This window comes from Pholis gunnellus, assembly GCF_910591455.1.
Source record: "Pholis gunnellus genome assembly, chromosome: 2".
NCBI classification, from domain to species: domain Eukaryota; kingdom Metazoa; phylum Chordata; class Actinopteri; order Perciformes; family Pholidae; genus Pholis; species Pholis gunnellus.
The window spans coordinates 9,564,888-9,592,739 of NC_136536.1; the positions used below are offsets into that span (position 1 = coordinate 9,564,888).

Below are 27,852 nucleotides of genomic sequence, written 5' to 3' on the forward strand. Positions count from 1 at the left end.
TTAAAATATCAGACGTTACATTACTTTTTCAAGGTCTTTGACTGCCACCACAGATTCTCTTAAAATACATATTTACAATGTGTTTGTCTTTTGTCTGTCTTAATTGCCAGGTCTTCATATGAACATTGGCACTTAAAAGGTTGCAAAAAAAACATTCTTAGATAACGTGTCTTTAGTCCACACATTGTTTCTGCGTTCAATCTCTATACCCACTTGATTTGTCTTAACTCAGACCGCTGGAGCATCATATTAACTTCAAATACACTTTAAAATATCCACATGCACACGTGGACTAGAGTACATCAAACAAGTAGACGGGGCATTTTGTTGTGTCCTCCAATATATACTTGTTTCATTGTGAAGTCGAATGAAAGATGTTGCTGTTTATGTTCTGCCTCACGTTAGAGAACATGTGTTGCCTCTCGTGAACCATTACGTCAGCTGGGCAGCGGTGAGTGCGTGCGAAGTCGCACGCAGTCGGCTCAGTATACTCAAACTCCCATGAGCCTTCGCGATATTAGTACTACATAATCCACAGCTCCATGCGTTACGCGTGCGCAAACAGACACACAATGCAGGAAGTGGACTACAACGTAACGGCAGGAGGACTACACATTTTGCGGACACCTGCGCAGTAGAATTAGCGAGCCCCCTTTAAATGTAGCCTACGTGCAAAGATGGCAGCTCAAGTAGACTCGCTCCGGGCCAAAGTAGAAGAAGAGAAGGTGAGGGACAGTCTTGATAGATTCATCAGAGAGAAGAAAAAGAAGAAGAAAAGGGACGCGTCCGCGTCAGCTGACAAACGGGAGAAGTCTGCGAAAGAAGAGAAGAAAGTGAAGCTCCATCACCACCATCACAACCACCAGCACGGTGAGCACCGGACCTACCAGCTGCAGCAGAGTCCGAAACCACACAAGTTCAGCGCAGATAAACATGTCCCGCACATCCATCCGCAAGGCCACCACCACCACCATCCCTGCCACAACCGCGGTCTTACCAATGGCACAAAAAACCTGCAGCCGACTCTGCCGCCGCCGCCGCCTCCTCCTCCTCCTCCTCCTCAGCAGCCGCGGAGGGTACCAGAGCAGCTGCAGAAGAAGAGGAAGAAGAAGAAGAAGAAGCAGCAAGCGGTGCTCTCCGAGCCACCTGCGCTCTTCACGTTCACGCCTCTCAAAGTGGTCAAGGCCAAGGATTTCAAAGAAAAGCATCGGGATAAAGACCTGAAGCTGAAGCTGAAGAAGGAGAATACCGAAACAAATGTGAAACACGCGGAACTCAAGAAAAAGAAGGGTGAGTTTTTTATTTTCTGCATAAATGGGTAGGGTAGGCCTATCTATTAAAAATGGTAGGGAATATATATATATATATATATATATATATATATATATATATATATATATATATATATATATGTGTGTGCGTGTGTGTGTGTGTCCAGAGACCAACATACATTCTTTACAACTATGTTGTATTTTAAAATTATTTTAAATAATCTGAAGGTGCATGACAAATGGTAATTACGTTTAATAACTCCTGCACAACAATATTGCTACTATAGGAAGCATGCTGATTAATAATTATTAAGTCATGCATTGTTTAGAAAATCATCACATGCGGTGTTTCCCCTCCGCTCTATGTGTGCCCTACCTCTTCTAAATGTTCCTTTTTATTTATGCACCTGTAGAGCCAAGGCCCCACAACGAGAATGCCAAGTCTCTGACACTGGAGGAATACCTCCTGAGGAAGAGAAAGAAGAAGAAGAAGCACCGCGAGGATGAGCACAGTGCCAAAAAGGTCCGGTACATGCACAACAAAGCGGTTCAGACTGTGGGGCTTGGGGCAGACCTCACTCTGCCCGTTCGCCCTGACCCGCCTCTGCCTGGCACCAGGAAGCATGAAAGCAGAGAAGACACTGTGGACAACCACCACCCCTACCTCCGTGCCCTCAAGCTCGGACACGTCCCCTTCCTCTCCCACCAAGACCACTACATCCGCAGCTCCTGCCTGCAGACAGGCACCTGGTGCGGACGCTTCATGCACGAGGAAAGGCAAGCCAACGGCGGGGGGTCAGTTCTGCACGCGTACGCTGACGAGATCGCCGGTCTCAGCCCGGCTGAGATGGAGTGCTTTTCACAGGAGTTTCTGGAGTTGGCCTTTGCTGAGACACCCAGAGGTGCAGCCTCGTATGCCTTGGCAGTGGTGCACAGCGCAGCCGCCTTCCTACCCGACTTCCTGGACTACTTTGCCTTCAACTTCCCCAACACGCCGGTCAAAATGGAGATACTGGGCAAGAAAGACATTGAGACCACCACTATTGCCAACTTTCACTCTCAGGTATGGGAAAAAGGGAAGAGGTGACAACCAAACTCATAGATCATATCTTCTGATGAGAGTCATGGTGGTGGTGTTGTGGATCAGCTCAATCAGCCAGTTTCCTTTTTTTGAATTTAGTATGAATTAATATGATTTAGTCTTTAACATGTGAGAAAATAGCGAAGAAATGTCAAGCCAGCAGTCTAAAACGACAAAAGATTACATTTAACCATAATAAATCTCAGAAAATCAGCAAATGTTCACATTTGAGAAATTGGAGCCAGAAAATCTTTGCTTCTTAAAAAGCTTTGAATAAGCTTTGAAAATGATGAATGAACTATCAGAATTTGACGGTAGACAAAACAAGAGTGAAGTAGAATAGAATAAAATGCTCGCATATAAAAAGTATAACGTATTAAACCTATTGTGGCATGGTTGTAGTCGGTTACAGTCGGACCTCATGTTGCATTGAGAGAGACCTTTTTGAAGAGGAACTCTGAACTGGATCTGAATACCTGTATAAAAGAGCTGACTGCAGTGTCTCTGGGGCACGCAAATACGTTTAAGCACATGTTTGCCACCCAGTAGACTCAATCCAAAGGGCACCGTTGTTCGGGTCTTAAAAACCTGTGCTTGTGCCAAGTGTTCCCTGTTTATACAGAGCTCTAATGTAGTCGCTTCTGCTCCATGTGGATGCAGGATTATATATCTTCCCTCGCTGTCAGAGAGGAGAACGAGTGAGTCAGGATGTCAACATGTGTGATGTTAGATCTCCAGCAGAAGGCACAGTGAGAGCCAATTTGTAAGAAGAGATTGACCTATAATAGTTTAAAAATCACAGGCTGTGGTCTGCAGTGTATCTCCTCGACACATGCCATCAGTGTAACTGTGTACAGAATTACAAGGATCTGTTAAGCAGCTGTAGCTTCGTTAAAGCTACACTTCTGTGGCCTGAGTGCAAACTCTACCTCTAGCTTAATACATATATCTTTTATGTATACTAACTGGAAAAATGGTGTATATAGTATACGATACACAATGTAGTATGGATACAATTAGTGTGTGGAATGGAAGAGGACACACTGAAAGACATAACCTGTTTCTCCTTCTCCTAGGTGAGCCGGACTTACTGTTCAGGAACATACCGGTCTGGACCCATGAGGCAGATCAGCTTGGTGGGAGCTGTGGATGAGGAAGTTGGAGACTATTTCCCAGAGTTCCTTGACATGCTGGAGGAGTCGCCCTTTCTCAAGGTCCAACAGAGGAAGATTTGTTTTTATATTTTTTCATAGCGGGGGGGAAATGTTTGTACTCAGCCGTATGTACTATACCGTGCTTTGGCAGTCTGAGCAACAATGGGACTCGTGCAAGAACATTTTTGCACGAGTGGTTCTTGCATGAGGCCCATTGTTTTTGCTCTGCCTGCCTCCTGATTGGAGGACTTTGACTCCATAGTCTGTAACCTGTGCAATCCTCCTGTAGACCTCAGAATCAGTTAATTTGCTGAATGCAGTATGTTTCTCTCAGGAAGCTCATTAAGAAGTACAAGTACCACAATCCGTAATCACCCCGTTTTGCTGATTCATTGTTATTGCTGTATTCATCAGTTGTGTCACCAACATACTGTTTGACTCACACAAACGTCTGTGTGTGTGTGTGTGCGTCACCACAGATGACCCTCCCGTGGGGAAGCCTCTCCAGTCTGAAGCTGGACTGTCGCTCTCAAAGTGACGATGGGCCCATCATGTGGGTGCGACCAGGAGAACAAATGGTACCCACTGCCGACATGCCCAAGTCTCCGTTCAAAAGACGCAGGTACCGCTCCAGCTGCGAAGGAAACATACAAACACGGTTCCATATCCTTACGATGTGAAACACAGGGGGGAAAAACAGTTGTGATTATGAGTTTAGGTATGATTGTAAAAGTCTTTTTGTTCGGCCCCTATCCCCCCCTCTTCCTCCCATCTTTTTGTCTAGGTCCATGAATGAGATCAAAAATCTGCACTACCTGCCGAGGGCCAGTGAACCCAGAGAGGTTCTGTTTGAGGACCGGACTAAGGCCCATGCTGACCATGTAGGCCAGAGCTTTGACTGGCAGAGCACTGCTGCTGTGGGGGTTCTGAAGGCTGTGCAGTTTGGAGAATGGTGAGTGTCTTTAAAGTCAATCACGGGCTTATTACAGTCCTGTGACACCCAGATACCGTCTTATTTTCCTTTTTGATTTATTGATTGTTGTCGGGATGTCAAGATCATTTCGACAAAACAAAAAAAATATTTTTGAAGAATATTACCAACCCTACCTTTTTAAATGCATTGACATCATATGTAATGAGGAAGCGGTGTGTTTTATGCTTTTTGTGCAAACTGTTGCAGGAATAACCAACCTCGAATAACCAAAGACGTAGTGTGTTTCCAAGCTGGGGACTTCAATGAAGTTGTCCACAGGCTGCAGCTGGATCTGTATGAGCCCCCAGTGTCTCAGGTGAGGAACTGGTATTTACATCAATAATCCATTAGGATCTGTGTCTTTGTTTTAAACATGAAACCACTGTATGTTTTCATGCAGTGCGTCCAGTGGGTAGACGACGCCAAGCTCAACCAGCTGAGGAGGGAGGGCATCCGCTACATCCGTGTCCAGCTCTGTGACGACGACATTTACTTCATCCCGAGGAATGTCATCCACCAGTTTAAGACCGTGTCTGCAGTCTGCAGCCTGGCCTGGCACATCCGCCTCAAACAGTACCATCCAGCGGGCAAGGACAAGGAGGAGGAGAGGCGGCCCAGTGATCTCAGCTCCACCTTAGGGCGATTCTCTTTTGCCTCCCCTGCCAGGCCTGACGCCACCGTAACCCCCTGTGCACGGCCACAGGCGGACAACATTCAAGGTGGCGTGGCCAAGACTGAAGAACTGGAGTTCCAGAGGCCAGCAACGCCTCCCCAGGAGCCTCAGCCAGCCCCTCCACAGCCAACCAAATCTGCTCACGTGCCACCAACATACCGGGATCCCCACCTTTTCTCAAAAACAGTCCACCCTGGTTGTACATCTGCAAAAGGGCCCATCCTTCCAAAAGCTCTCGGCCACACAGCAGCGTTCCCTAAATGACCCCACAATCTCTCTCTTCCCACCGGGGTAGAGTGAACCTGGAAGAAGCGTAGACTAAATCTGACCGCTGCGTCAATCAGGAAGCCTTTTAAATTATTCTTCACACTCTTTTAAATGTTCATGAAATGTTCCAATATGATTTTCAGCCAAAGGGATTCGATGGGATTCGACACATTTTTTTAAATTATTTTTTTAATTGACAGCACCTAAGCTGGAACGCTCTACTTTCTCATTGTGTATCATGTGAAGAAACTATTATTTGTAGACTGACTGAGTTGCCACTCTGACTGTACGACGTTTAATCTGTGATGACGGCTCCGCTGTTTCTTCTTTTCAGAGAGTTACTTCATCGAAGCTGGAAAGCCTGTGGCAGGTGGAGTCGTTGTTTACATATATAAGATATGATTACTCTCGACGCATGATATTGACATGATACTGTTGTATTCATTTCAGTGAGAAAGGCTTATAGACTGACCTTACCCAGGAGGTGCGTGTAGTTTCATAGGTTGAGGATGTTGTCTGTAAAGCTGGGCCTTTGCCATTTGAATCAAAAGCTCGCCACCTATTTGATTTCCTGGATTGGTTACAGCCAGTAAACAAAGGAAAATCAAAATGAGTCTTTGGTTTCAAATGTTTCTTTTAAATAAAAGAAGATACATTTTTCTTTGGGTTGAGAATTTTCATCTTCTAGCACTTACCACTTCTTTTCCTCAGCTTTATAAGTCGTGGTTTGGTTTTATTTTTAAAAAACAAACATTTTATACAATGCCCCTTTTCTTAATGTTGATACTGTTTTAAGATATTTAATTATTTTCTTAAAATTGAGCTCATCATATGAACACAGGTGAATAACCCGTGCTGGATATTTAAGATTATTATCCAAGTATAGGAGTGCTTCTAAATCATTGCACTTGGCAACAATTGTCTGAATTTTTTCTTCAGGTGTGGAGTATGTCATCAGAATTTGGTATGTATATTTAAATTCACTCTCACCTTTTAGTTTTGAGCTGGTTTTGTCACACGGGTGATGAGGACCGTAGAGGGGTCCTGTGGTAGTATGCCAGTGTTATTGTGGGGATTTATACTGTTTTTTTTCTTATCGTTCCACAAAATCTGAAATAATGAGGCCTGTATCAAAATGATCCAAGACGAGTCCCTTTTATCTGTAGTCTTCTACACAGGAAGTGATGTTGTAATACTGCCTTTGCTCTACCACTGGCTATGTTTTAGTGCCTTGTACTGTATACGGTTTGCCTCAGCTAAATCTGTGAGGTTTATTTATTGATGAGTAGAATGGTAAAATGGGGATTGTCCAAGCAGCCATAGTGCATCTTTTTTGTGTTTTTTTTAAATTTATTACAAATATTGCTCACGTGACGCTTTTTATCTGAACGTTTCCTGAAAGAGACAATTACTAAGTCATAGTGTCATGCCTACGAGATCCTGTTCAGCTATTGTTTTGGTTTGTCAGAAATGTGTTTGTCTTGACTTACTAGCTCAATGTAGAAATAAGTTACAATACCTTTGTACCTGTTGTGACGCTGTGTTCTAGCACCAGTGATTGATGTTGTTAATGTTTGTACTGAGGCATTTTGAATCAGTGTTTCCTGGGTGATCAGTTACAGACAGTAGAGATCTGATGCCAATATGTTAAAAAGGGAAAAACAAACTGCAGAGACTTTCTATATATTTTTAATAAATAATTTTGTGTGTAACACGGTTTAACTGTATAGGTACATCATATACATCACATTCACTGTACCTTTTGACATGTTGACGATGCTTTAAAATTCATTCATGAACTAAAGATGGATGTGTTAATTATGACAGAAAAACTAAATGACACACATTGTACACTGAACGATGTTTAGTTTTTTTGTCTTTATAATAGAAAAAGTGATGTGCTGATGAACTAGATGCAAAGTTATACCGGTTTTCACATTTCATTCCAAAAGCACAAATGCACACACGTAACAAAATCCGTTTTAGTACAACAGCGTTGCTTTAAGCATTAAAACAAGAAGTGTCAAACTTCTCACTGCAGAACTGCCCAAGCTAATTATTCTAGAGCCTGAGTTTTTTGAGTCAACGTTAAAGTCATTGTTTGCTGTCCGTGGTGTTCAGTCAGCGATGCTCACAGATTAAAAATCAACCTCAGTTGATTTACTGTACAAAGTGCATCAGAGCTGGTAACAAGGTACTTCCTGTTCTCTGCTGCTGAGGGTGCTGCTGTGCTGTGCGAGACAAAGAGAAGCTTCCTTCAGTGCGTTTCAGCTCCACTGTATACGAGTCCTTTAGCGGTGCAATGGATTATGTTGATCGTCATTACAAGAACAGGTCCAGGTTGGATGTTTAGAGATGGCTGACTCTAAATATCAAACCCAGGTCTCTGGATAACCCCTCGGGCCTTTTGGCTTTCCAAAACGGTTCCCAAATCCTGTGGAAGGTGGAGATGGTGTCACAAAAATTGTATGCAACGTTGTATAATATCTTTATTGTTAATAATATCATCATATCCTACCAAATTTGAACATTGAAGATGAAGCATGTGCTGGAGGTTGTGTTCCAGGTTGAGTGGCAGGCGGTGGAGGGTCAGTTTTAGCTGAAAATATAGTTTTAAAACGTGTTAATCCTACTTTTCTTATAAACATCAGATCATTTATTGAGCTGACCGTTAAATAAACACTTACGTTTTTGTTTGTGTCTAAAAAACTTCAGACTCTGGGACAGAGGAAACAAAAACATAGCTGTAATTGTCTACATCTAAGAATGTTCCTTTTGAACCAGCTGCGTGTAGCTCTTGTCTTACCCTTGTTCGAGATATGCCCTTCTCATTGCTTTTGTCTGATTTGTTTCCTGACGTCTCAGTGTTCAGGGAGGGCCTGCGGTTCACATCGTGCTGCCCCGCTTGCGCTAAAGAACACAGAAACAGAAAGTAAATGAAATGATTTGCTGCATTTTGAAACTGCCCCGATGGCGACCCCCATGCACTCGCTACATACTGGATTTGTGAGAAAGACCCCCCTGTGTTGTCGATCCTTGAACAACTGTTTTATATGACAGACGTTTATCTATTAACAAGTAAATATGTGTCTAATAATACGAGTGTGTGTGTGTGTGTGTGAAAGAGGCTACGGTGTAGTGTTCAGCCCCTCTAATGTCTGAAGCAACTCACCACTTCCTGCTCCAGCCACGACCACAGGAGGTGGAGCAAGCTGCCGAACCGCAGTCAGGGGCTCTGCAGTGGAAACACAATGATAAACAGTCCCTCATACAGACACAATGTTTTAGATTGATCATGAACAAGACAGCAACTAACATGGCATTTTACCAGTCAAGCTCTCATCTCTCCAAAACTAACAAATGAATGGATCCCACTCAGTATTATCTGTGTTCCCAAATTATAATAGAATAAACCTCCATTGTTGTCTAAAAGCTGAGACATATTTCTGTCATTGTGATGAACATGAGCACTTTATATTGAGTCGAACCCACATACACCGCCCTGCTGCTGTTAAAGGGGAAGTGCGACCATTTTCAAAATTCAAGATTATTCCTGTGGTCTAAGATGGTACAAAAATGTTCGTAAACATGAACAACTCTCTCCAAAATCCCTGAACTAGAGTGCTGATACTCAGATGGGTGATGTCATACAGTACGTATAGTCTGGAACTGCTTCATAGACAACGCATTGGGACAGATGTTATAGACGACACTGAGAGCACCCAGGGGAATGTTCTGTTTCAGAACTGAGTACACCACAACATCTTAAAACTCATTTGGGTAGACAAAAAAGAGGGGGGTGAGGAAGCCCCGGCCCCAGTTACTGCAGCTATATGCACTATTTTTCAAGCCATTTGAGATAATTACAATGCCTAAATGCCTGTTCACAAATATTGATTGAACTTTTCTAGGACATGAAAATAACATGTGATAATTCTTATTTTAGGTTGTGTTCCCCTTTAATGCTGTGTTCACAGTACCGGCGACACAGCAACAGGCTACGAATCGTTTTCAATAGAAGCCAGTGACATGCAGCCACAAGTGACGGGTGTGACACGCTACAAATCAAAATTGTCATTACAATGACATGATGAAGCATCATCAGCCAGCTCCCAGTACTCTTTAACAACATAACTACGCCAACAAGCGCTGTCTTTTACCTGCCAGGTCAGGTCGAATGAGAGCACAAGAGGAATTCATAGGAATAGCTTACCTTGTCTGGAACTTTTAGCTCGAACACTCTGGGGGGGGGAATGAAAGCAAATATGTTAATGTATTATAAAATGGAAACTTATGATGTTGATTACTGAATGGAAAAGCACTGCGATTAGTACAGGAAAATGACTCGGTGCGTGTCACTATTTAGTGTGCTGACAAGCAACTGTAACCCCCAGTTTCTGACTTATATGACAGTCATTACCTTGCTCCGGCTCATAACAACGTCGAGGAATTTCTTAGGCTGAGCGGTGCCATCCCACTCAGATGAGAAGCCTACCCTCGGTAAGGGCCATGCTGCTTCTACGGGATGCGGGCAGAGTGCGGTTTTCTCGTGAACTGTTGGAAAAGAGCACGTCACTTAGACAACAAGTACTGCAGCATGAGCTAAATTGTGTCTCTCTGTTGCAATGATATACACACTCTCTTCTGTGGTGAGGATGAAGGACTCAGGGGTTCTGTCAGGAAGTGGAGGAGTCAGGCTCTCCTCAGCTGCACAACCTAAGATAAAAGACTTCTTGTTAAATAACAAGGAATTCCTTTATTTTCTTTTTGTGTGGGTTTGTATGTTATAACATAGACAGTAATGTTTGCGGATTTGTTATTCAGTGTGGTGAGCTCACTTTGAGGAAGCAGCGGAGGAGTCAGTGGCTCCTGAGGTGGACAGTCAGGGTGGAGGTTTGAAGTTGTAGATGCAAGATCAGGATGTGTTACTGGAACTGGAGATATCACAAGAAAATACTATTTAAATCAAAAGAAACGTGAATTAATTTCATATTAACTTGGCAGATATAATGTGAAATGTTGAATCCCTCTCAATAATTTGTCAGGTGGCTTTATTTTGAGCCCGTGCGTATACATTTTTGCCCTGCGTGTAATAAATATCTTACCTGTGAAGGTCGTTTTTGCTCTCAGACTCTAGAAGAAAGAGAAGTATGTTGCTGTTACATAAGTGACATTTTAAATGCTCGCAATATTTAAATATCACATTATTTATACAGGATGATTTCAGAAACCCATCAGTTCAAGTGTAAACTTCAGGGTAGTGAAAGAGGTTTGAATCTCCTTTTATTTGAGCCACCGCTTTACAATTTATGGTTTGGGTGACACATGTATCGTCCACATTCTCCATTGGCCAAGGTGTCTGTCAAACAGATGCTGACTTCATTAAGTGCTCAAATAATGTAAATATGCTTAACTCATCATCTCACAAACCCTCATGGCACTCACTTACGGAAAGTCACACTTTCCGACGAAGAGACTTTATTCTTACCTTACTCCTCGCCCAGGGTTTCGTCTCACTCTGAGATGCAGGGGCAGCTGGCTTTGAGTCACCGGACCATTCTGAAGACATTCCTATTCTGTTCAGCTTCACTGCCGGCTTGACCTCCGACTTCAGCTTCACAGGAGCTGAAAGATAACCAAGAATAATCAATTTAACTATTACATTTTGAAGTTAAACTTATATTCAGCATTATTACTGTTGATTGTGATTTATGATATTATGAAGTCACCTTGATCAAGGGGCAACTCGAATGATTCCGGGGTTCTCTCGGGGAGTGGGGGGACAGGGGAGGGGGGGCTGCCTGGAAAAATATATCATAGTTTGTTTTTGGATATTTTACTCCGCATTTCAACATTAAAGAGTCACTCCACGTTTAAACAAAACAATTGCATTACAAATAATGGGATCAGTCATCTTCAGAGATGAGGCACTAGAAAGAAAAGCATAATTGAGTGCGCCATAGAACATATTTAGGAGTTTCAGATATTTTCTCACCTCCCAACTCCCTAACAGCCTCAGCAGCAGCATTGGGTGGAATGATGAGCATTAACCTTTCACAGGGATCTGGGTGCTCTGAAAAACAAAAAAACATGTTATATGTCGCATCCTCTAAAGTCCAGGATATATGCACAGAGTAAGCTTCAAAGAAACTAATGATTTATATTCCAGATGTTGTTTTTAATCTACCCTGAGAACACCAACCTGCATCCACAGCTATTACATAGGATTCAGGGGTTCGTTGAGGTAGGGGAGGAGGTACCTCCTCATCTCTACGAACTTCAACAGTACCTGCAAAATGCACATCAGTTAATGCAAATATCTACAACACTGAATTCCACTACCCTGTTGTCTCTGTAGTCCGGACTAACATGCACAAATATGACCATTTACCTGAGGCAGGAGAGTTAAGCTCCAGAGTCTGGCCATTCAGACACAGGGAGGGCGTGCTGAAGATGGGGCTAACTGTCCATTGTTTGCCGTCTTTAGTCAAGTCCGTTGGTGCTTCCTCTGATGAAGGGAAGCTCATTGGTGTGTCAAAGTAAGGGTCTTCCACCATCAGACAAATGGCTGCTGCCACAGCCGGTGGAGGGTTCAGTGATGGTATGTCATCGCTTTCCTTTATCCTCTCCTCTTCAGCAGGGGCTCTCTGGCTGGTATGCGCCTGTGTTACGGGGGTCTGAGGTCCCTGGTCCCTCGGCAAGTCCTTGGCTCTCAAGGCAATGTGGTTTTCTGAAGCGGAAGGCAAGGGAGTGTGGTACTGTTGCAAAACATCCCTCTCCTCATCAAGAAGGTGCTGGAATTGTGGCCGCAAATCCAACTCCTCACTCAGGTCAGAGAGCGCGCTTTCAGTGTCAGTCGTGATGGAAGATGGGACCGTTGTCACCTGGCCAGTTTAACAGATGAGTGAGTCACAGCAGCAGCAACAGCTTTTGATAAATAAAGACAATGTGCATGCGCATGCATTCATGCTCGGCAGATAATGTACACGTCGTATTATGGAGTATGCAATGTTATGCAGAGGTCTTACACTTTGAACAAATCACTAACTACTTGTGTTTAGCTTCAAGTAAAGCGCTAGTCTTATTGACACAACCTGCATAGTTTATTTGTCTGCAAATGACTGACTTTCCTATCAGATCACGTGACTGCATTCTGCATCAGTGCGACTGAAACCACAAGAGGGGCCTGCCACAGCTGCTGTTTCTGCCTTGCTGATCGGGATGATTGTGCTTGTCGATTGGCGGTGGTGGAGCCAGTATTATATATTTCCATTGTATTTTTACATCTGGCTCATTGACAAGGAAGTGTTCTTGATCTCTCACCTCATTTCTGCAGGTCTGTGCCTCCAAAGACTGCAGATATCTTTCAAACAGCAACTTGATGGTTCTGTACACCAGCTCATATTGTTCCTGAGGTTAAACAACAAAAAACCTGCTCTGTTAGGTGACACAGCCCCGAGGCATGACGCACAAATCATCAAAAGATCTTTGATAGGAGGAAGCAACTGACGTAAAGAATGTCCTGAAGTCTGGTTCTGCCTGTTAGAAGATTTGTTACAAGTGATTCTTTGTTTCAAAAAAAGAAAATGCAACTACCTTGGTTTGAACCACCGAGGGCCTCTGGGTTCTCATATTTTGAACCAAGTCATAGATATTGAAATCTGGAGTGATCATCTAAAAACAAGCACACAAACAGCACAATCCAGCTTGAATCTTTACTGTTAAATGAATCTTACTTTAGATAGATAATGTGCAAAATGTATTGAGGAACTGCAGGTATTTCTCACCTGTTTCTTCAGGAGGTTCCAGGTATAATCAATGACACACAGGACACCTGTTCTACCACAGCCAGCACTGCAAAAAACAGCAGCAAAGAGTCACATTTTAACCACTCAGCTCAGGACCCTCAAATTGGTAAGTCAAACATTTGTGATGTTACGTTCTTTATCCTGTGGCTGTTGAGGAACAAAATCCCGTTTTGCACTTTTGACAGCTGTCTAGTAACGACATCACTCAGAAGTGGGGTGATCTCCTGGTATGTAGGTTGCATCAGCCACTTACTCAACATTCCATTTCTGACACATCATCCTCAAAAGGTGTGGGCACTTTTTCAGATCGCATTTGTTTCCGGTATTTATATCAATAACTACTCAAAATATACAGCAAAATTAGCTAATTAGTCGTCACAAAGAAAACAAAACTTTAAAATAACTTATATTTATGTATACAATTCGTAACTGACTATTTTGAATGTTTAAAATGTGGACGTCATACATATGCAAAATCAACTTCAGTTTATATCCTATTAAACAAAGTATTGCATATCTAACAGCTCTGTTTTGCACTGATTCACCAAAAGGACTATTTATCATAAGGCCTCACACTGCAGCTGTATAACTAAGCACAGCACAGAACACACACATGCAGATGCTTGTGTGGATTGATACAAGTCACAAGACTCTTGAGTTGTGTAAGTTTCAGTAAAAAGGTGGATGTGGGTTTTAAATCAGTTAAAGTGTAAGGGCTGGAAAAAGTGAGGGGAAATGCACACATACACTTTAAAACCTAGTGGGCCGTTGGCTACCCGCCTACACACAATTCCTGTTTCAAAGAAAAGGGAGGAGGTGCCTAACCTCTAAGGCCTGAAGTAGGGGACATATACATTCTGCCCACAGGAAATACGTTCCCATAGTAACTACTCTATGAGAACTAAAAGTGTGATCACTGTTTGCCTGCAATAAAACAAGCCCTGCCCATCAGTAACTGCTCTTAAGTCTTAAAATGTTTTTGTTTAGGACATTTTTACAAGTTGTTCAATATTGATTTAATGCTGTTTTGGTCCATAAAATGAAAAGGTTGCCTCTCCATACGTCTTAAGAGTGTAGAGGCAGACACAGATGACTGAAAAGGAGATTAATTAGAATTGGATTCCATAGAGAAGGCTGACCTGCAGTGGATGCAAAACGGGACATCGTCATGGGCCTGATAGGATCGCATCTCCTGCAACATGTCCAGAATGGGAGGGATGGAGTCTGGCACACCGTGATCTGGCCAGTTGAAATAGTGCAGCTGTTTCAAAGTTCGGCTACACTGGAAAAAATAAAGGCATTGCCGACATTGTAGACAACAATATAAGCTTCTTTACAAAGCACAAAACATTTTTACGTGTTTTTTTGCAACTGTGTCATTGTGAAAGCTAAATATTTACATAAATTATTTCAGTAAACGTTAGTACCGTAGATCCTTCCTCAAAGATGTCAAATATGACTACATGGGTCATTTCAACAACTTCCGCTTGTCTTTGCAGCTAACAACAAATGAATCTGATAATCTCTTGCTTGTCTCAGGAGAATAACCGTTATTCTTACAGTCAGGGTACAGTATAAACACTACTTACGTTGCGATAAGTCACCCTCAACATCCTTGTCAGATAATCTCCTTTGGTTTCCTCAGAATCCTGTAAGAAGTCAGCAATGCATCTTCAAGGTCAATATTTATTCTTGCTGTTTAAAAAAGGAGGATCATTTTTTTGTATTTTATTAATAATAGCATTATCATTTGTTGTATGACACAGATGTTGTATGAAGATAGTGTGAGATTACTATGGCAACATGTTACGGAACACTTCCACAGAAACCCGTCAAAGTAGGAAGTGTGACTACGAGAATGAAGCAAATACTCACACAGTAAACTGTGAAAGGCTCACACAAAAATGGCTGCTCTTGTTTCTGTGGCCAGTAGCGCTCACACTTTTTCTACAATAAGAGTACAGAAAGCACAGTGTTCACACAGTTTTACATTTCACACAGTTTTAAACAGTTTTAAAAACACAACAGACATGGCTTTGTATGCGTGTACAATTATATTCCTTGCTTAAAGTTTAGTTCATGTGTTTGTTCACGTTTCTTTATAATCCTGCAATCATATTCCTTTGGGTTAGAATTAGTTCATGTATCTTCACAGGCGCACATTCATGAAGCTATGAATAGTCACGCTTTGCATGTACTTCACGCTCATAAAATCGTGTAAGTTCACGAAGAGGCCTGTAACAGTGTCGCCCGCGCTGTGTCCCAAAGGAACAAGATGCCCTTTGTGCATACGCTGCTAGGTCAGCATGACCGGGGGAGCTCCTGCAAACTGTGGAGCACATACGAATGCGTAGTTGAGGTCAGGAGTTTAGCAGAGTCATTAGAATGCAGATGGTTGAATGGTACAAAGCCTGGGACGGATCAAAGCTTAATTTAAACAACGCACACGCACCCAGAATTGTCAATGTAAAGATGTAGGCCGTTATACCGTCTCCATAACGAGCTTCTGGCAGTGGACACCACATAGTGGCTTCAGGTCACCGCCACGAAGCTAAAAGCGGACTAGTGTTCAGCGGGATGATTTTAAATAGTGTCATTTAGCTTAGACTAGTTTCTCATACAGGAAGGTTTCCTCCCACCTTGAACGTGAGGTCACAGCAGAACGGCTAGTGTATGAATATGGTGGATGGCCTTGCATTCTGGTTTTCAAAACCAAATGGAAAGCAAATGGAACACAGTCTTTTGATGAAAAGTGGAATGTGGATAAAAAAAATGATGTTACCTTTCCCATCTCAAATTCTCGACAGGCCATTATCACAACCTATAGCCAAGGAATTCAAAGGGTCAGTTTATGTAACCAAGCACCTAGTTTTGAGAGCAACACTATGTGTCCACAGACGACAGGCCGGGTCATACCGTGACGTTGTACTCCCAAAGCATCCTCAAGAAGTCCAGTACTGTGTGAGACAGAGGACCCTGAGTAGCAATGTAGGCACTAGAGCCTGACGCTCCCTGGAGACAAAACACAACTTATAGTCAAGAGATGTTCGTAACATTTGCTTAAACCTTATTAGTTACATAAATGCACAAATGCAATTTATAGGAATATTATAAAGACACTGTTAATTTACCTTGATGAAACTGGCGTTGATGTATTCGCTGTCATTTTTAGCTGTGGTGAGAGTGAGCTTTACTCTGGTGTGGTCAACTAAAAGGAGATGAATATGTAGTTACAAGATCAACGTCACACAACTAAGGAGTATGTGACAGCGCTGTACTTCACAACCTTATGGCAAAACAAGAATATAGAGAATTAGAGAAAAATATGATTAGGATTTTTACGTTTTTCTTGATGGACATATTCCACATCGTCCAATGGTTATAAATATTAGAAAAAAATACAATTTTTTTATAAAATAAATCAGATATGATGTCAAAAATAATGAGTCACATTAACCTAGAAAAACACAAGGTAATTATTTATTACATTTTAGCTCATCAATATCACCTTGCGTAATTCCAGGTCATCATACACATATAAATTAATTTAGGACATAATTTGCATACCATGCCATATCATAGTTTTTATATATTTGCATCTAAATGTCACTTATACTGCAAGCCATATGATTCTCTGATCAATCTACACACATTTTCAGCATTAATGTGCCAGATGCGTAAATATATGGTGGTAAAATGACTTTTTGACCTCCATATATTTAGAGTCCTAGTCATATCTTATCTGAACTGCCCTGATGCAGATTATGCAGAGGTATAAATGGCAAACCGCTATGTTCATAAATCTGCCTTGAGCAAAGCTTACAGGGAACAATGTCTTTGTATCGGTTCTTCTTGTTGTTCTCTTGCTTTTCTGCTGTCTTGGTGGGGTAGGTCTTGTCAGTGCGGTACTTAATCGACTGGTTTTTCAACCTCTGAAAAACAGGAAAGATATAGAATCCTACATTCAATTACATTGCATTTTAGTCATAATGCACAATGTCAGAGAACTTTTTGGTAACCGATAATGCATTGTTAACATACTTATAATTGCGTTTTAATCTGCCTATAGCAGTGTCATACATATACATACAGCTTTATAACAATAGTTATAACACATTATAAAGCATGGTATAATGACTTATAAAGTCAAGTATCATAATACTTTACACTTCAAGGATCATAGTGTATTATAATTCCCATAGTTGTAATACATAACAATCATCTTTTAATGCATTGTAATGTGATTATAAGTTACTCTAAGTGGTTGTTGGGTGCTCTAAGTGAAGTAATGACATTCCTGATGTATAGGTTGATACAATACATGATAACCTGGTTATAAGTCGCTATAAGTGTCTATCATTCAGTTGTTAATCATCAAAACGTTTTGTCAACTGAATTTCTTTTATGACCTGTTAAACAAATAAGATAATTTGACAACGTTTAGTGTAATGTTCTTGAAAAGATTTAACACAAACAATGACCGCCTATAGTGACTTATAATCCCATTGTAATGTATTATAACACTGATTGTAATTCATCCGTGCAAAAACAATGTCAGTCAATGACCTATTATATATATATTACGGTAAATGGATAAATGAAGTTGTGTTTAGAATGTGGCTCTGGTGGGTAAAATACTAACTTTATGAAGCTCAATTTTCTATCTTGTTGAGACTATGTATTAGATTGCCTTGCATTATAAAAATGTTCCTAGTATTATGTACCTAATAAGCTGTTGTCTTTTTAGAGTGTATCTTGTTTGATGTCTGTTCTATTTCACACCATCATGATTTTGGATTCCACAGAAATATAGTAATAAGCTGTACTGCTCATTGACTAAACATAACAGTTGCAAATGGGAGAAAACTGTTTCTCTAATGAAATATAATGTAACATGTAACGTGCGTTGGCTTATGTTGAGGGATTATATGACCGGATAAAGTCAAGTATACAGTAAACACAACTAAATTATGTTTACCCAACTTTTGATTAGCGAAACAAAAATAACTCATCAATGCTGTTTTATGAGTGACAGCATATCTGGGCAAATTAATGAATTCATGTTTTCTATTGAACAAAAAAATATATATATATAGTATATTGTTTTTTGTCGTATTGGTGGTTGTGTGCCTTACGATGCTTAACTTAGGAACCATCTTACTGCTCTGACACAAATCTATAATAGCTGTGGTGCGGTTGTATAATTAAAATAATTCATGCCTTTTTTTGCAGTATTTTCATAGTCGTACAGGAGAGTCAAGAAAAAGAGGGGCCAAATAGCAGGCATGTTACACGTGACCAAACGCACAATGGTCAGTTTTTTGTGATTCAACCCCGGATGACCAGAATCTGTGACTCACTTTACTAGAAACTGACACGATGGCTTACAAACTGAGAGGATTTCCATCCAGAATTTACTGTGCGAAAGGTCTGACACTCAAATTAAAGTCATGGCTCGTCCAGGCTTACAGGATTTGTTGAGACACTGGTCTTTTTGTTTAGAGGCCAATTCTACCAGTTCCAAACAGTCTGCTAAAGGCCTTGCAGACCATCTGTGCTGCTAACACTACAGAGTGCACTTTGTTCTTAAAGGAAGTGATGCAATAGAACCCTTCCTTCAGAGTGGTCGGGCTGGGAGCAGCCTGTGAAGCACAGGGGGCTGTCCTCAGGCACTGGCATGTCACTCATCACCATGGCAGCAGCCCTCTGATGATGTCATCCTTCCACTTCTGATGAAGAGTTTTTTTTTTGCATATATATATATATATATATATATGTGCTTCTGTGTGAAGGTTCACGCATTCTTATATGTAAGACTTGTTCATACATGAACAAATGATTAGACTAACTGAATCTTTGTTCGTTGTTTAATGTTATAATGCATTTGCTTATGGGTCCTTCTTGTCCATGCGCCTCCAATGACAAGCATCAGTGCAAAGAGGAAGCACAAATGTGGCGTGACAATAGCAGCGCGTTACTTCCCTGAACAAGACGCTTTTGTGAAATTTTGGAACTCTGTAAAACTATGAACTTTCCCTCTCGCTGTACTTACTTTCAGTTCATTCAGTAGCTCTAAACATAGCTATTATGACATGGCTACTGGTGATGTGACAACGAGAGCGACGAATTGAATAAGTCTACTGTACGGAGGCTTCATCTATACATTTCACAACAGTGGGCTACCTCAACCAAAGAAACAAAACCGCTGACTCACCGTAAACTCCCCAGCAATGCCATTAGGCGCCTGCTCGTCCACAGCCTCCTGTCTCTCCAGCTGGACCAGGAAGTTCCTCAGTATCCAGGCCTGCTGCTCCATGGCTGGTTGCACACTCCCTGGGATAGGGCACCTTTCACAGGCATGTCAGGACTCAAAGGTCCTCGTCCAGGGCTCATGGATTAGGGTCGCCAAGGCTTGGGTTCAGGGCTGTGGCGCTTCTGTTGCTGCTGTACAGAGCACTTCTCTATTGCAACTGTCACATCAAGGAACTACTGTGAGGGAACGTGTGAACTGTCTTTGAGGAAGCAAGAGTAAACTAACAGGTTCTGTGGTCAGATTAAAAATATTGCCGCGCCCCCTGGGTGTCTCTCACTGGGTCCTAAAGTCACCCGGGTGTTTGATTGCATGACAGCAGGACTAGAAGAGGAAACACACACACAGACAAACAGAGTGGGACATACATTTTTGCAAAACGAACAATCACAAACAACTGTCACTACCCGATGTGAGAGTGCAATGCAGGCAGTCTAGCCTGTTGGACAACATTCCAGAAGCACAAGAGGGGTGGAGGAGGGATGTGGGCAGGGATGGAGGCAGAGGGTGTGGTTTAAGAGAGAGTCTGCATGAGGATCCAGAAAATCCTGATGTTCTGAGCCAGCAATTGGCAGCAATGCACTTCATTTTCTAGGTCTGGGGTGGCCTAAACTATGGTCCGTGGGCCAACTGCAGCCCGCTGCTCTTCTTAAAAAATGGTCTGCACTGTATGTACATTGCACATTCTAGTTTATACACTAGATGTCGACTAAAATTGTGTAATTATATCTGTCTTAACCTCTTGGCATTCCTGCCTGTTCTATTTGTTACATCTTAATATTGCACTTATAGGTTTACATCTTACATTTGCATCGCAATGTTTTAAGTGGGCCTTTAGGCCATGAACAGAAACCAATAATTGGACCTTTTTGTCTGTTATAACTTTACTTAATTACAGATTTAGACATAACATCGAAACCTTGGGCCATGCACTCTATTAGATTTTAAAAGCATTTGATTCATTTAAATGACATTTAAGAGCAGCAGATACAGAAACACTTTCTGTAATGTGGCCACACCAATACACTACTGTGAAGTCGAACAGCAAATGGTGTAGTAGTTATTTTGATAGAAAATACATTTTCTATGTCACATGTACATCTGTATATGGCTAACGGTCAAAAAGGTTTGGCCAACCCGACTCTAGGTCTTCATTTATTGTTTGTCCACAGTAGACATTTGTTTTGGTAAACCGCTGCACAGTATTTTAGACAAAGTACTATCACGTAAACGCTGCCATTTCTTGTAAAACTTACTGTCATTTGTCTAGTGGTTGACCAGTTTCTAATTTGACTACATAGGACTAGGCTTTAAACAGCAATGGGAGGAGCTCTGTTTCAAGGTACAATGGCATTAAGTCATGCGTACAAAGCTTCCCTTTATAGCAAGCTGGATTAGAGTATGATAAGTAAAATAAACAACTATAATAATTCAACATATTTGTACTGTATAAGATTTTCTTACTGCTAGCATAATGCTATGAATATGAAAATACCAGTAACAAAATGATATAAGGAATACGTAATGAAAACCAGCTTACCAGAGAAGTTGACATGCAGTTCATGTAAGAGGAGGCAGCCGAACTGCAATTTAGTTGACATGATGCAGACGATAATGAATTGCATGCTGGATCCAGCAGGTGTTGCACAACAGTAGTATGGTGACATCTAGTGGCTTTGTTGTAGATTAACCCAAATAGATATGTTGGGTGTTTCGGTTTACACAGTGGTTTGTGTGATTTTATAGGCAAAACCATTGCCTGTTGCCTGTATGTCTGATTTGACTTTCCTGGCTCAGGAGCCAAGGATGTAGCTGCCTACATCTGAGTAAATTGGGACTCAGCCTGTTTGGATTCTTCTCGGATGTCTCTCCTCTCTCTTCCTCCCACCAACATGGTTTGGTGAAGGTTTTATATTTTGTTTGCACCCATCACAAACTACACTCCTTCATACGGTGTATTCATTACTGACCTGATAAACATGATTATTGATATTTTACCTTAAGTTTACAATTAACTTCATTTGTTTAAAGTTTATTTTGCTGTTTTTGTCACTGACCTTTGGCCAGCTTGTGACATAGTAGAAACCCAGTCTAAATACAAGTGACTGAGTTAAATGGCTATCTCAAATGTGGAAGAACAAGTCAAACTAAAATGTGTGTTGCCATATTGAAAGTGCAGTTTTCTCAGTTACTTATGAAACCAGTGTTTCAAGGGGGGTTTCAACAACAACCTGAGGTAAATGTGGCAAATGTGTCACATGTGTGTTCAGGACATAACAGCGCGCAAAAGTATGTCCCGCAATGAACCAACAGGAAGCTATGTTCACCATAGTCCACCTCTACAGCTTCCTGAGTGTTAAGATCTCACTCTCCTTAAACATCAAAATGAGGACACTGTGTCTGATTTTGCTTTTTCATGGTGAGTGGACTATGATTTACAACTTGTAGTAATAATACTAATACTTTTTTGATTTATTCTAAAAGTTCTAAAAGAGAAACTAATGTATTGATGACTTTTGGAAAATTAGAAATGGGATATATTCTGCATTTAAGGGGACTGTTTTTTTGTGCAAATATCTGTTTAACAACATTTCACGGTACCGGTAATTTTATTAATAATTTAAACTTGATTAGTAACTTGGAAACATTGCAACAATCCCATAGCCTATTATAACCGGAAACAATTCTATTCCATCATCCAACAGTAAACGGAGCTTCTGTCATGTCAATGTAGTTGGTAGTTGGCATGATGCCAGAGCATTTCGCAACACCGATGTTGCACGGCTATTGGAAGAGGATCCTCAGGCCCTGGTGCCAGAGGGAATGCACATCATCGGTGATTATTATTATATATATATATAATATATATATCAAATCAATTAAGCGCCAATAGCGGCATTTTGCTTTCTCTTTTTTCATGTTTACTTGCAGAGTAATAATGAAATGTAACGACACAAGTGAAGCGAGTTATACCCGGGTGTGGTAGCCAAACTTGTAGAGGTGCACATTCCGTCCTTGACCCACACAGTAAAACAACCCACAGCAGTCCTAGAACAGTCAAATGAGGGAAAAATAATGATAGACTTAAAAAAGCTAGTCACCTTCATAGCAGGGGTAGTAAATGCTACAATGGAGGTAAAATCCAAAACAGAGAGAATCCAGATCATTGTTAAAGCAGCAGTTCACCACCTATTTGAATATATATGTGAGCGAGAAATTAAATGAAGATATTGAGGAGATTGATACAAAAATGACATTTACAATACTGGAAGCAGCAAATCAACAATTGCTAAAAGTAAAGGAAGGATGAAAAGAAAGGCAGTCCCCTGGTGGACAGATGAGTGTGGGAGAGCAGTGAAAGAAAGGAACAAAGCTCTTAAAACCTCTTGAACCCTAGGCCTATTTTTAGCCGTGCTCGAAAATGTCCTACCCTTACGCAAAGGGGCTTATCTCACTAACTACAAGGTCTATTTGAATAATTTAAATGGAATAATAACACAAATAAATGTGAGCTTTGTTAAGATGTGTACATATCATTGTATATGTTACTGGTAAATGCTGGATGAATGTTACACACAGCTCAAATTGAAAATGTTCAGGTTTGACTTTTTTAACCTAAAAAGCACTTTTATTGATTTGAAAGGATGCACAAGATGGCCTAAACTCTCCCAAATTATATCACAACATGTCAGCAGTCCAACAAATGGGCTTTGATAAAGTGAAGTATGCCTGAGAAATCAAGGTCAGCTGAGGTCAGCCAACATCAATTCTGATTTTGGAAGTAGCACAAATAGCTGTTTTATTGGACTTTTATATACTATATAACTATACATTTCACTTCTTTTATCACTAATAGTGTTCAATATATCTAATACAGCAGTTTGGCATCATTTTGAGAGCTTTGGCTATATAAAAACCTGTAAAATATGGCTCATTTTTGTCAGAATTTGAGTTTTACGTGATGTAGTTGAACATAAGATTTGAACCGGAAGAGTGTGAGGAGTGTATGACATCTTCGAGTTGTTTGACAGAATTTTAAGCCAATCAAATAATCGAAAACCGTGATCCGCCCCCATGGATCAAACCGATTGGCCAAAACTGAAATAGGTCAAATATTAGTTACCCTACGTTAGATTGATCCCAATTTCTTCAGGAAACAGTTCAGAGCCGCCACAGGATGTTGATAGAACAGTAGGACCCGGAGAAATATGCCTTTGTTTACATCAAAACAGCACAACGGTAAGGAGAAATATTAGCGGTGAAGCTGGTTTGTTGTTCTGGTGCTTGTTTGCTCACAGCTCTGTGGTGGTTTCACTTAGATAAATAGCGAAGATATTTTTGGATTCAGTGTGTTATTGGCGTGTTTTCTGCTATTCGGTTTTCCGTGTTAACATTTAGCTTCTTCTTATTAGCGCCTACCGGAGTGTGTGGTCGGCTCAGCAATGGCGAAAAAAGAGTGATTGTGGACATTCTTTTAGTTGCTTATTTGAGTTTGTGTAGAATTGTGTTTGGAGTGTGTACACTGGCTTGCAGGATAGTGTTGAACAGAATCTCTTCGTTAATTTGGTATGAAGCATTAATAATATTTTTGTATGAAAAGTCCATTCTACGACATTTGGAACAGAGCCTCAGAGCAGAATTGAGACCTTTTGGGCGTTCTCGGGTGGCTTCTCAAGCGACTTTTGCTCGCGCGAGACGGACGTTTGCTCGCGGAGTGATATAAAATCGCTTGTCAAAGTAAAATACGCGTGCGCATGGATCTCATTTGCGCTCTTGGATTTTGACAGTCATTTGCCTTCATAAGAGCCTACAATATATATTCTTGAACGCTGATAAGCTGCTAATGTGTGGCGTCTGTCGAGGCTGGAACTTCACAAGAGGAGGTAGGCTGCAAACTTTCACCGCTGCTGACTTCCAGCAACGGAGACTAATCAAAAACGAACTGGATCCAATTAAAAGTCAAAAATAGTATTTAATAAAAAGATAGCAGATACAACTGCAACCACGAAGGTAAACAATGCAAACTGATGCACTCAATTGCAACCTAATGTTTTACAAATGCAATCTGAAATACACCATGCATGGTAATGTTCTCGAGAACAGAGTCCACGTGCAATTTCACTCACAGATCCGACCTGGTCAGTTAGCTGAAAAACGAATATTGCCGAGAACTGAAACTTTCTCTCTCAAACATTCTTTTTATGTTCTTTGATGGGGGGAAAGCGTCCCACGCTGTCGCAAAACATAAAGGCCGTCATCCGGGGTCAGTGATTGGTTTCCGATTGATCTGACCCCACCTCTATCGATCCGTTGCTCATCTCAGTGGCTGGCTCCTTGTGACATCACCTCTGACCTGGGACCGCATGGTCTTACCCAGGAGTCCTCTCTGTTGTTTTATGGGCGTCTGCTTCACTTCAGTTGTCTCCGGTTCTCCTCCTCCTTTGTTGGCCATTTGTCCAGCACCTCTGTGTCCCCTTTGATGTCCCCTTTGGTGTCCCCTTTGATGTCTCTGAAAAGCCTTGCCTTGAATTCCCTAACTTTCCCTGATGGCTATTCTTTACAGTGTTTAAATCCTCCAGTGTTTATGCATTCATGATTTCAATACATTCAATATGTCAATATACTGTAACATATAATATCCTTCATGTAAACATATTACAAACATAATTCATTCTTCAGTAAATATTTTGTGACTCTTACATATTTTACATTTTATTATTGTGACACTTCTATTCACCACTAAGGGTGCTACAAATTCTACTACTTCTACTTCTTAATACTGTAATTCTCCACACGTCACGGCGTCCATGTGCGACGTCGCTGACAGGCTGCTAAAATGTGGCATTGGCCAAATCCCAATGTCCCCCCTAAACCCTCAAACCCTGAACCCTCAAGGACTCACTAGCTATGTCCCAATTCAGGGGCTGCATCCTTCGGAGGCTGCATTCGTAGACCGGTTACGTCACAGCGCGGCGACTAGGCTGTCCCAATTCATGTTTGTCGAAGACTCCTTCGAATGCAGCCGACGAATGCAGCCTTCAGACCCCAGATTTGAAGGATACATCTGATGTATCCTTCGCGGCCCAGCACATCCCGAGATGCATTGCGTGCCGGTGAAGATTTTATTTGAACAAACATGGCGGCGACTGATGCGAGAGCTGGAGAAGCGGCAGTATTCACTTTTAAATGTAAGTATTGGGTTTCATCTCACTCGAATGTCACTGTCGTGTAGACAACTTAACAAATTGAGATCGAGGAGTTTCCTTAGATTCAAGCAATAGTTTTATTTATCACAGAGATATTAGCCGAGCAGTTAAACGTGCACGGTCCTAACAGTTCCTCTCCGATTGAGAGCAACGTGAAAAGGCGCCTGGACACGGCAGCGCGGTAAGTTTTGTAGGTTCTCCTTAGAGGAGCCTATTGGTCAAAGTCAAGTTGCAGGCGGGATCGATTTTAGCAGAGCGACGGCCTGGTTGGAGCACTGAGCATATCCGCTCGCACTGGCTCACGTCCGGGAGCCTCCTCGATGCGTCTTCAGTGTGTGTGTATGTTGTGAAAGCCTAACAGGCTCCAAAGTGTGACGTCTACGTTTTGCTATCTCAAGCTGTGGTACGTACTGTTCTCAGCTGGCAGTTTACTCCAAGATTTGATATCAGTGTATAGTTGCCCAAGCGTGTCCTTCAGAGTTACAGTTTTCTCATTCCTTTGTACAGGCGAGTGCTAGAGCGCCCCGCCTGGAGTTTTAAACCCTTCATAACCTGTAACTCGCAACTCCGCTAATTAGCACATAACGCTCTGATTAAGTGTATTTACATAACATCACCGATACTAATGTTGAAGCAAAATAAGAGATCGTATAACATCACGTGTGTTAAAATGTTCCGTTAAGTTACGTGACGTTGGTAACTGACAAGCTAACGTTAGCCGCTGCGCTATTACCGGCAGCTCGGCTGCCTGCATCCGACCGTAGTTAAGCCTTAAAGTAACTTTTAATAACTTTACATTCAAACCTCAGAGGTTGAATAATATCTTACTGAGATTGTGATGATTACAGATGATTCATACTTCATATCATGAACATAAATGGACCAACGTGAGCTCAGGTAGACAGGTAGTGAACCTGAAATATCACCTTAAGTCCGGTAACGTTAAGATTAATTACACGAATACACTGAAGTTGAGTATTTTGTAACTAAAAAAGTAAAGTAACTAAAAAAGTAACTTTAAAAGTAAAGTAACTAAAAAAGTAACTTTAAAAGTAGAGTAACTAAAAAAGTAACTTTAAAAGTAAAGTAACTTTAAAAGTAACTAAAAAAGTAACTTTAAAAGTAAAGTAACTAAAAAAGTAACTCTAAAAGTAAAGTAACTAAAAAAGTAACTTTAAAAGTAAAGTAACTTTAAAAGTAACTAAAAAAGTAAAGTAACTAAAAAAGTAACTTTAAAAGTAAAGTAACTTTAAAAGTAACTAAAAAAGTAAAGTAACTAAAAAAGTAACTTTAAAAGTAAAGTAACTAAAAAAGTAACTTTAAAAGTAAAGTAACTAAAAAAGTAAGGAATATAAAATCGAAATAGAGGTGTTAAAAGATAAAGATTTCTAAATTCACGTACCCCTAATTGGGATCAACATCATTGATGAATTGGCTTTTGAGTACAGATCTCGAACTATGTGGGAATGGTTCACCCATAGGAACATCGTGAAAGAATATAAAATTCCATGTCGAATGAACGGTTTCCAAACGGAAGCAATGTTCAATTCTGGAGCACGCGATTCATTTATTGATCACCAATGGGCACTGACACATATGCCCAACGGCATTCGTCCTATTAATGAATTGTACAGTCGTGGAACAGGAACTGTGGGATGTGACGGGAGGCCTATGAATATAACTGGATGTGTCCAAATTCGACTACAAATGGATTCACTGGCTGTTCCTCACGTTGATCTGCCAATGCTTGTTCAGGTAGATCGTGGGATGGCAATTCTCGGAGCAAATGCGTTGAGATACATTGTTGAGGTAAACCACAGAGCGTCTGTCATGAAGAAAGACTGTTGCATCGGCAGGTTCTTCTCGGCTGTGGGTCAAACCATCACCAAAATCCGTAGACGAGGGGCCAGGGTCGGTGTGCTGTAGGTGATGCTAACTTTTCAGGTTTTCTCTGGGTTCTCCGACATTAATTGTTTGAATGCTGCATCTGTCTCTGTCTGTCTGTCTGTCTGTCTTTCTCTCTCTCTCTGCCTCTCTCTCTCTCTCTATTTATGTCTGTCTGTCTCTCTCTCCTTCTTTCTCTCTATTTCTGTCTCTGTCTCTCTCTTT

The 27,852-nt window shown here is 41.2% G+C and overlaps 2 protein-coding genes across 2 annotated transcripts; one reads left to right on the forward strand and one right to left on the reverse strand.

The window, feature by feature from the left end:
• The first annotated feature begins 656 nt into the window (after positions 1–656).
• Positions 657–6,182, forward strand: rsbn1 (round spermatid basic protein 1). The gene is made up of 7 exons (XM_079174263.1): positions 657–1,290; positions 1,685–2,334; positions 3,429–3,566; positions 3,986–4,128; positions 4,291–4,458; positions 4,687–4,795; positions 4,880–6,182. Exons 1-7 carry the CDS (start codon positions 678–680, stop codon positions 5,414–5,416), a joined length of 2,358 nt encoding a protein of 785 aa, XP_079030389.1. The 5' UTR covers positions 657–677; the 3' UTR covers positions 5,417–6,182.
• A 910-nt stretch (positions 6,183–7,092) lies between these two features.
• ptpn22 (protein tyrosine phosphatase non-receptor type 22) lies at positions 7,093–19,695 on the reverse strand. Its single transcript, XM_079172172.1, is given in 27 exon segments — positions 7,093–7,853; positions 7,938–8,018; positions 8,107–8,137; positions 8,226–8,329; positions 8,592–8,654; positions 9,633–9,660; positions 9,840–9,973; positions 10,058–10,135; positions 10,258–10,353; positions 10,525–10,552; positions 10,908–11,044; positions 11,149–11,220; positions 11,415–11,492; positions 11,622–11,708; positions 11,811–12,303; positions 12,743–12,829; positions 13,016–13,093; positions 13,207–13,273; positions 14,367–14,509; positions 14,817–14,876; positions 15,103–15,174; positions 16,010–16,048; positions 16,144–16,239; positions 16,359–16,435; positions 17,051–17,159; positions 19,442–19,548; positions 19,551–19,695. Coding segments are annotated over 27 exon segments (2,577 nt in total). The 5' UTR covers positions 19,621–19,695; the 3' UTR covers positions 7,093–7,791.
• Between the last annotated feature and the right edge of the window lie 8,157 nt (positions 19,696–27,852).

What these genes read in the sequence shown, in the direction of transcription:
- rsbn1 (XM_079174263.1), top strand. Translation starts at nt 678, where the DNA reads ATGGCAGCTCAAGTAGACTCGCTCCGGGCCAAAGTAGAAGAAGAGAAG. An exon ending in GGAACTCAAGAAAAAGAAGG is followed by an intron (nt 1,291 to 1,684) that starts GTGAGTTTTTTA and finishes ATGCACCTGTAG; the next exon opens with AGCCAAGGCCCCACAACGAG. An exon ending in TTGCCAACTTTCACTCTCAG is followed by an intron (nt 2,335 to 3,428) that starts GTATGGGAAAAA and finishes TCCTTCTCCTAG; the next exon opens with GTGAGCCGGACTTACTGTTC.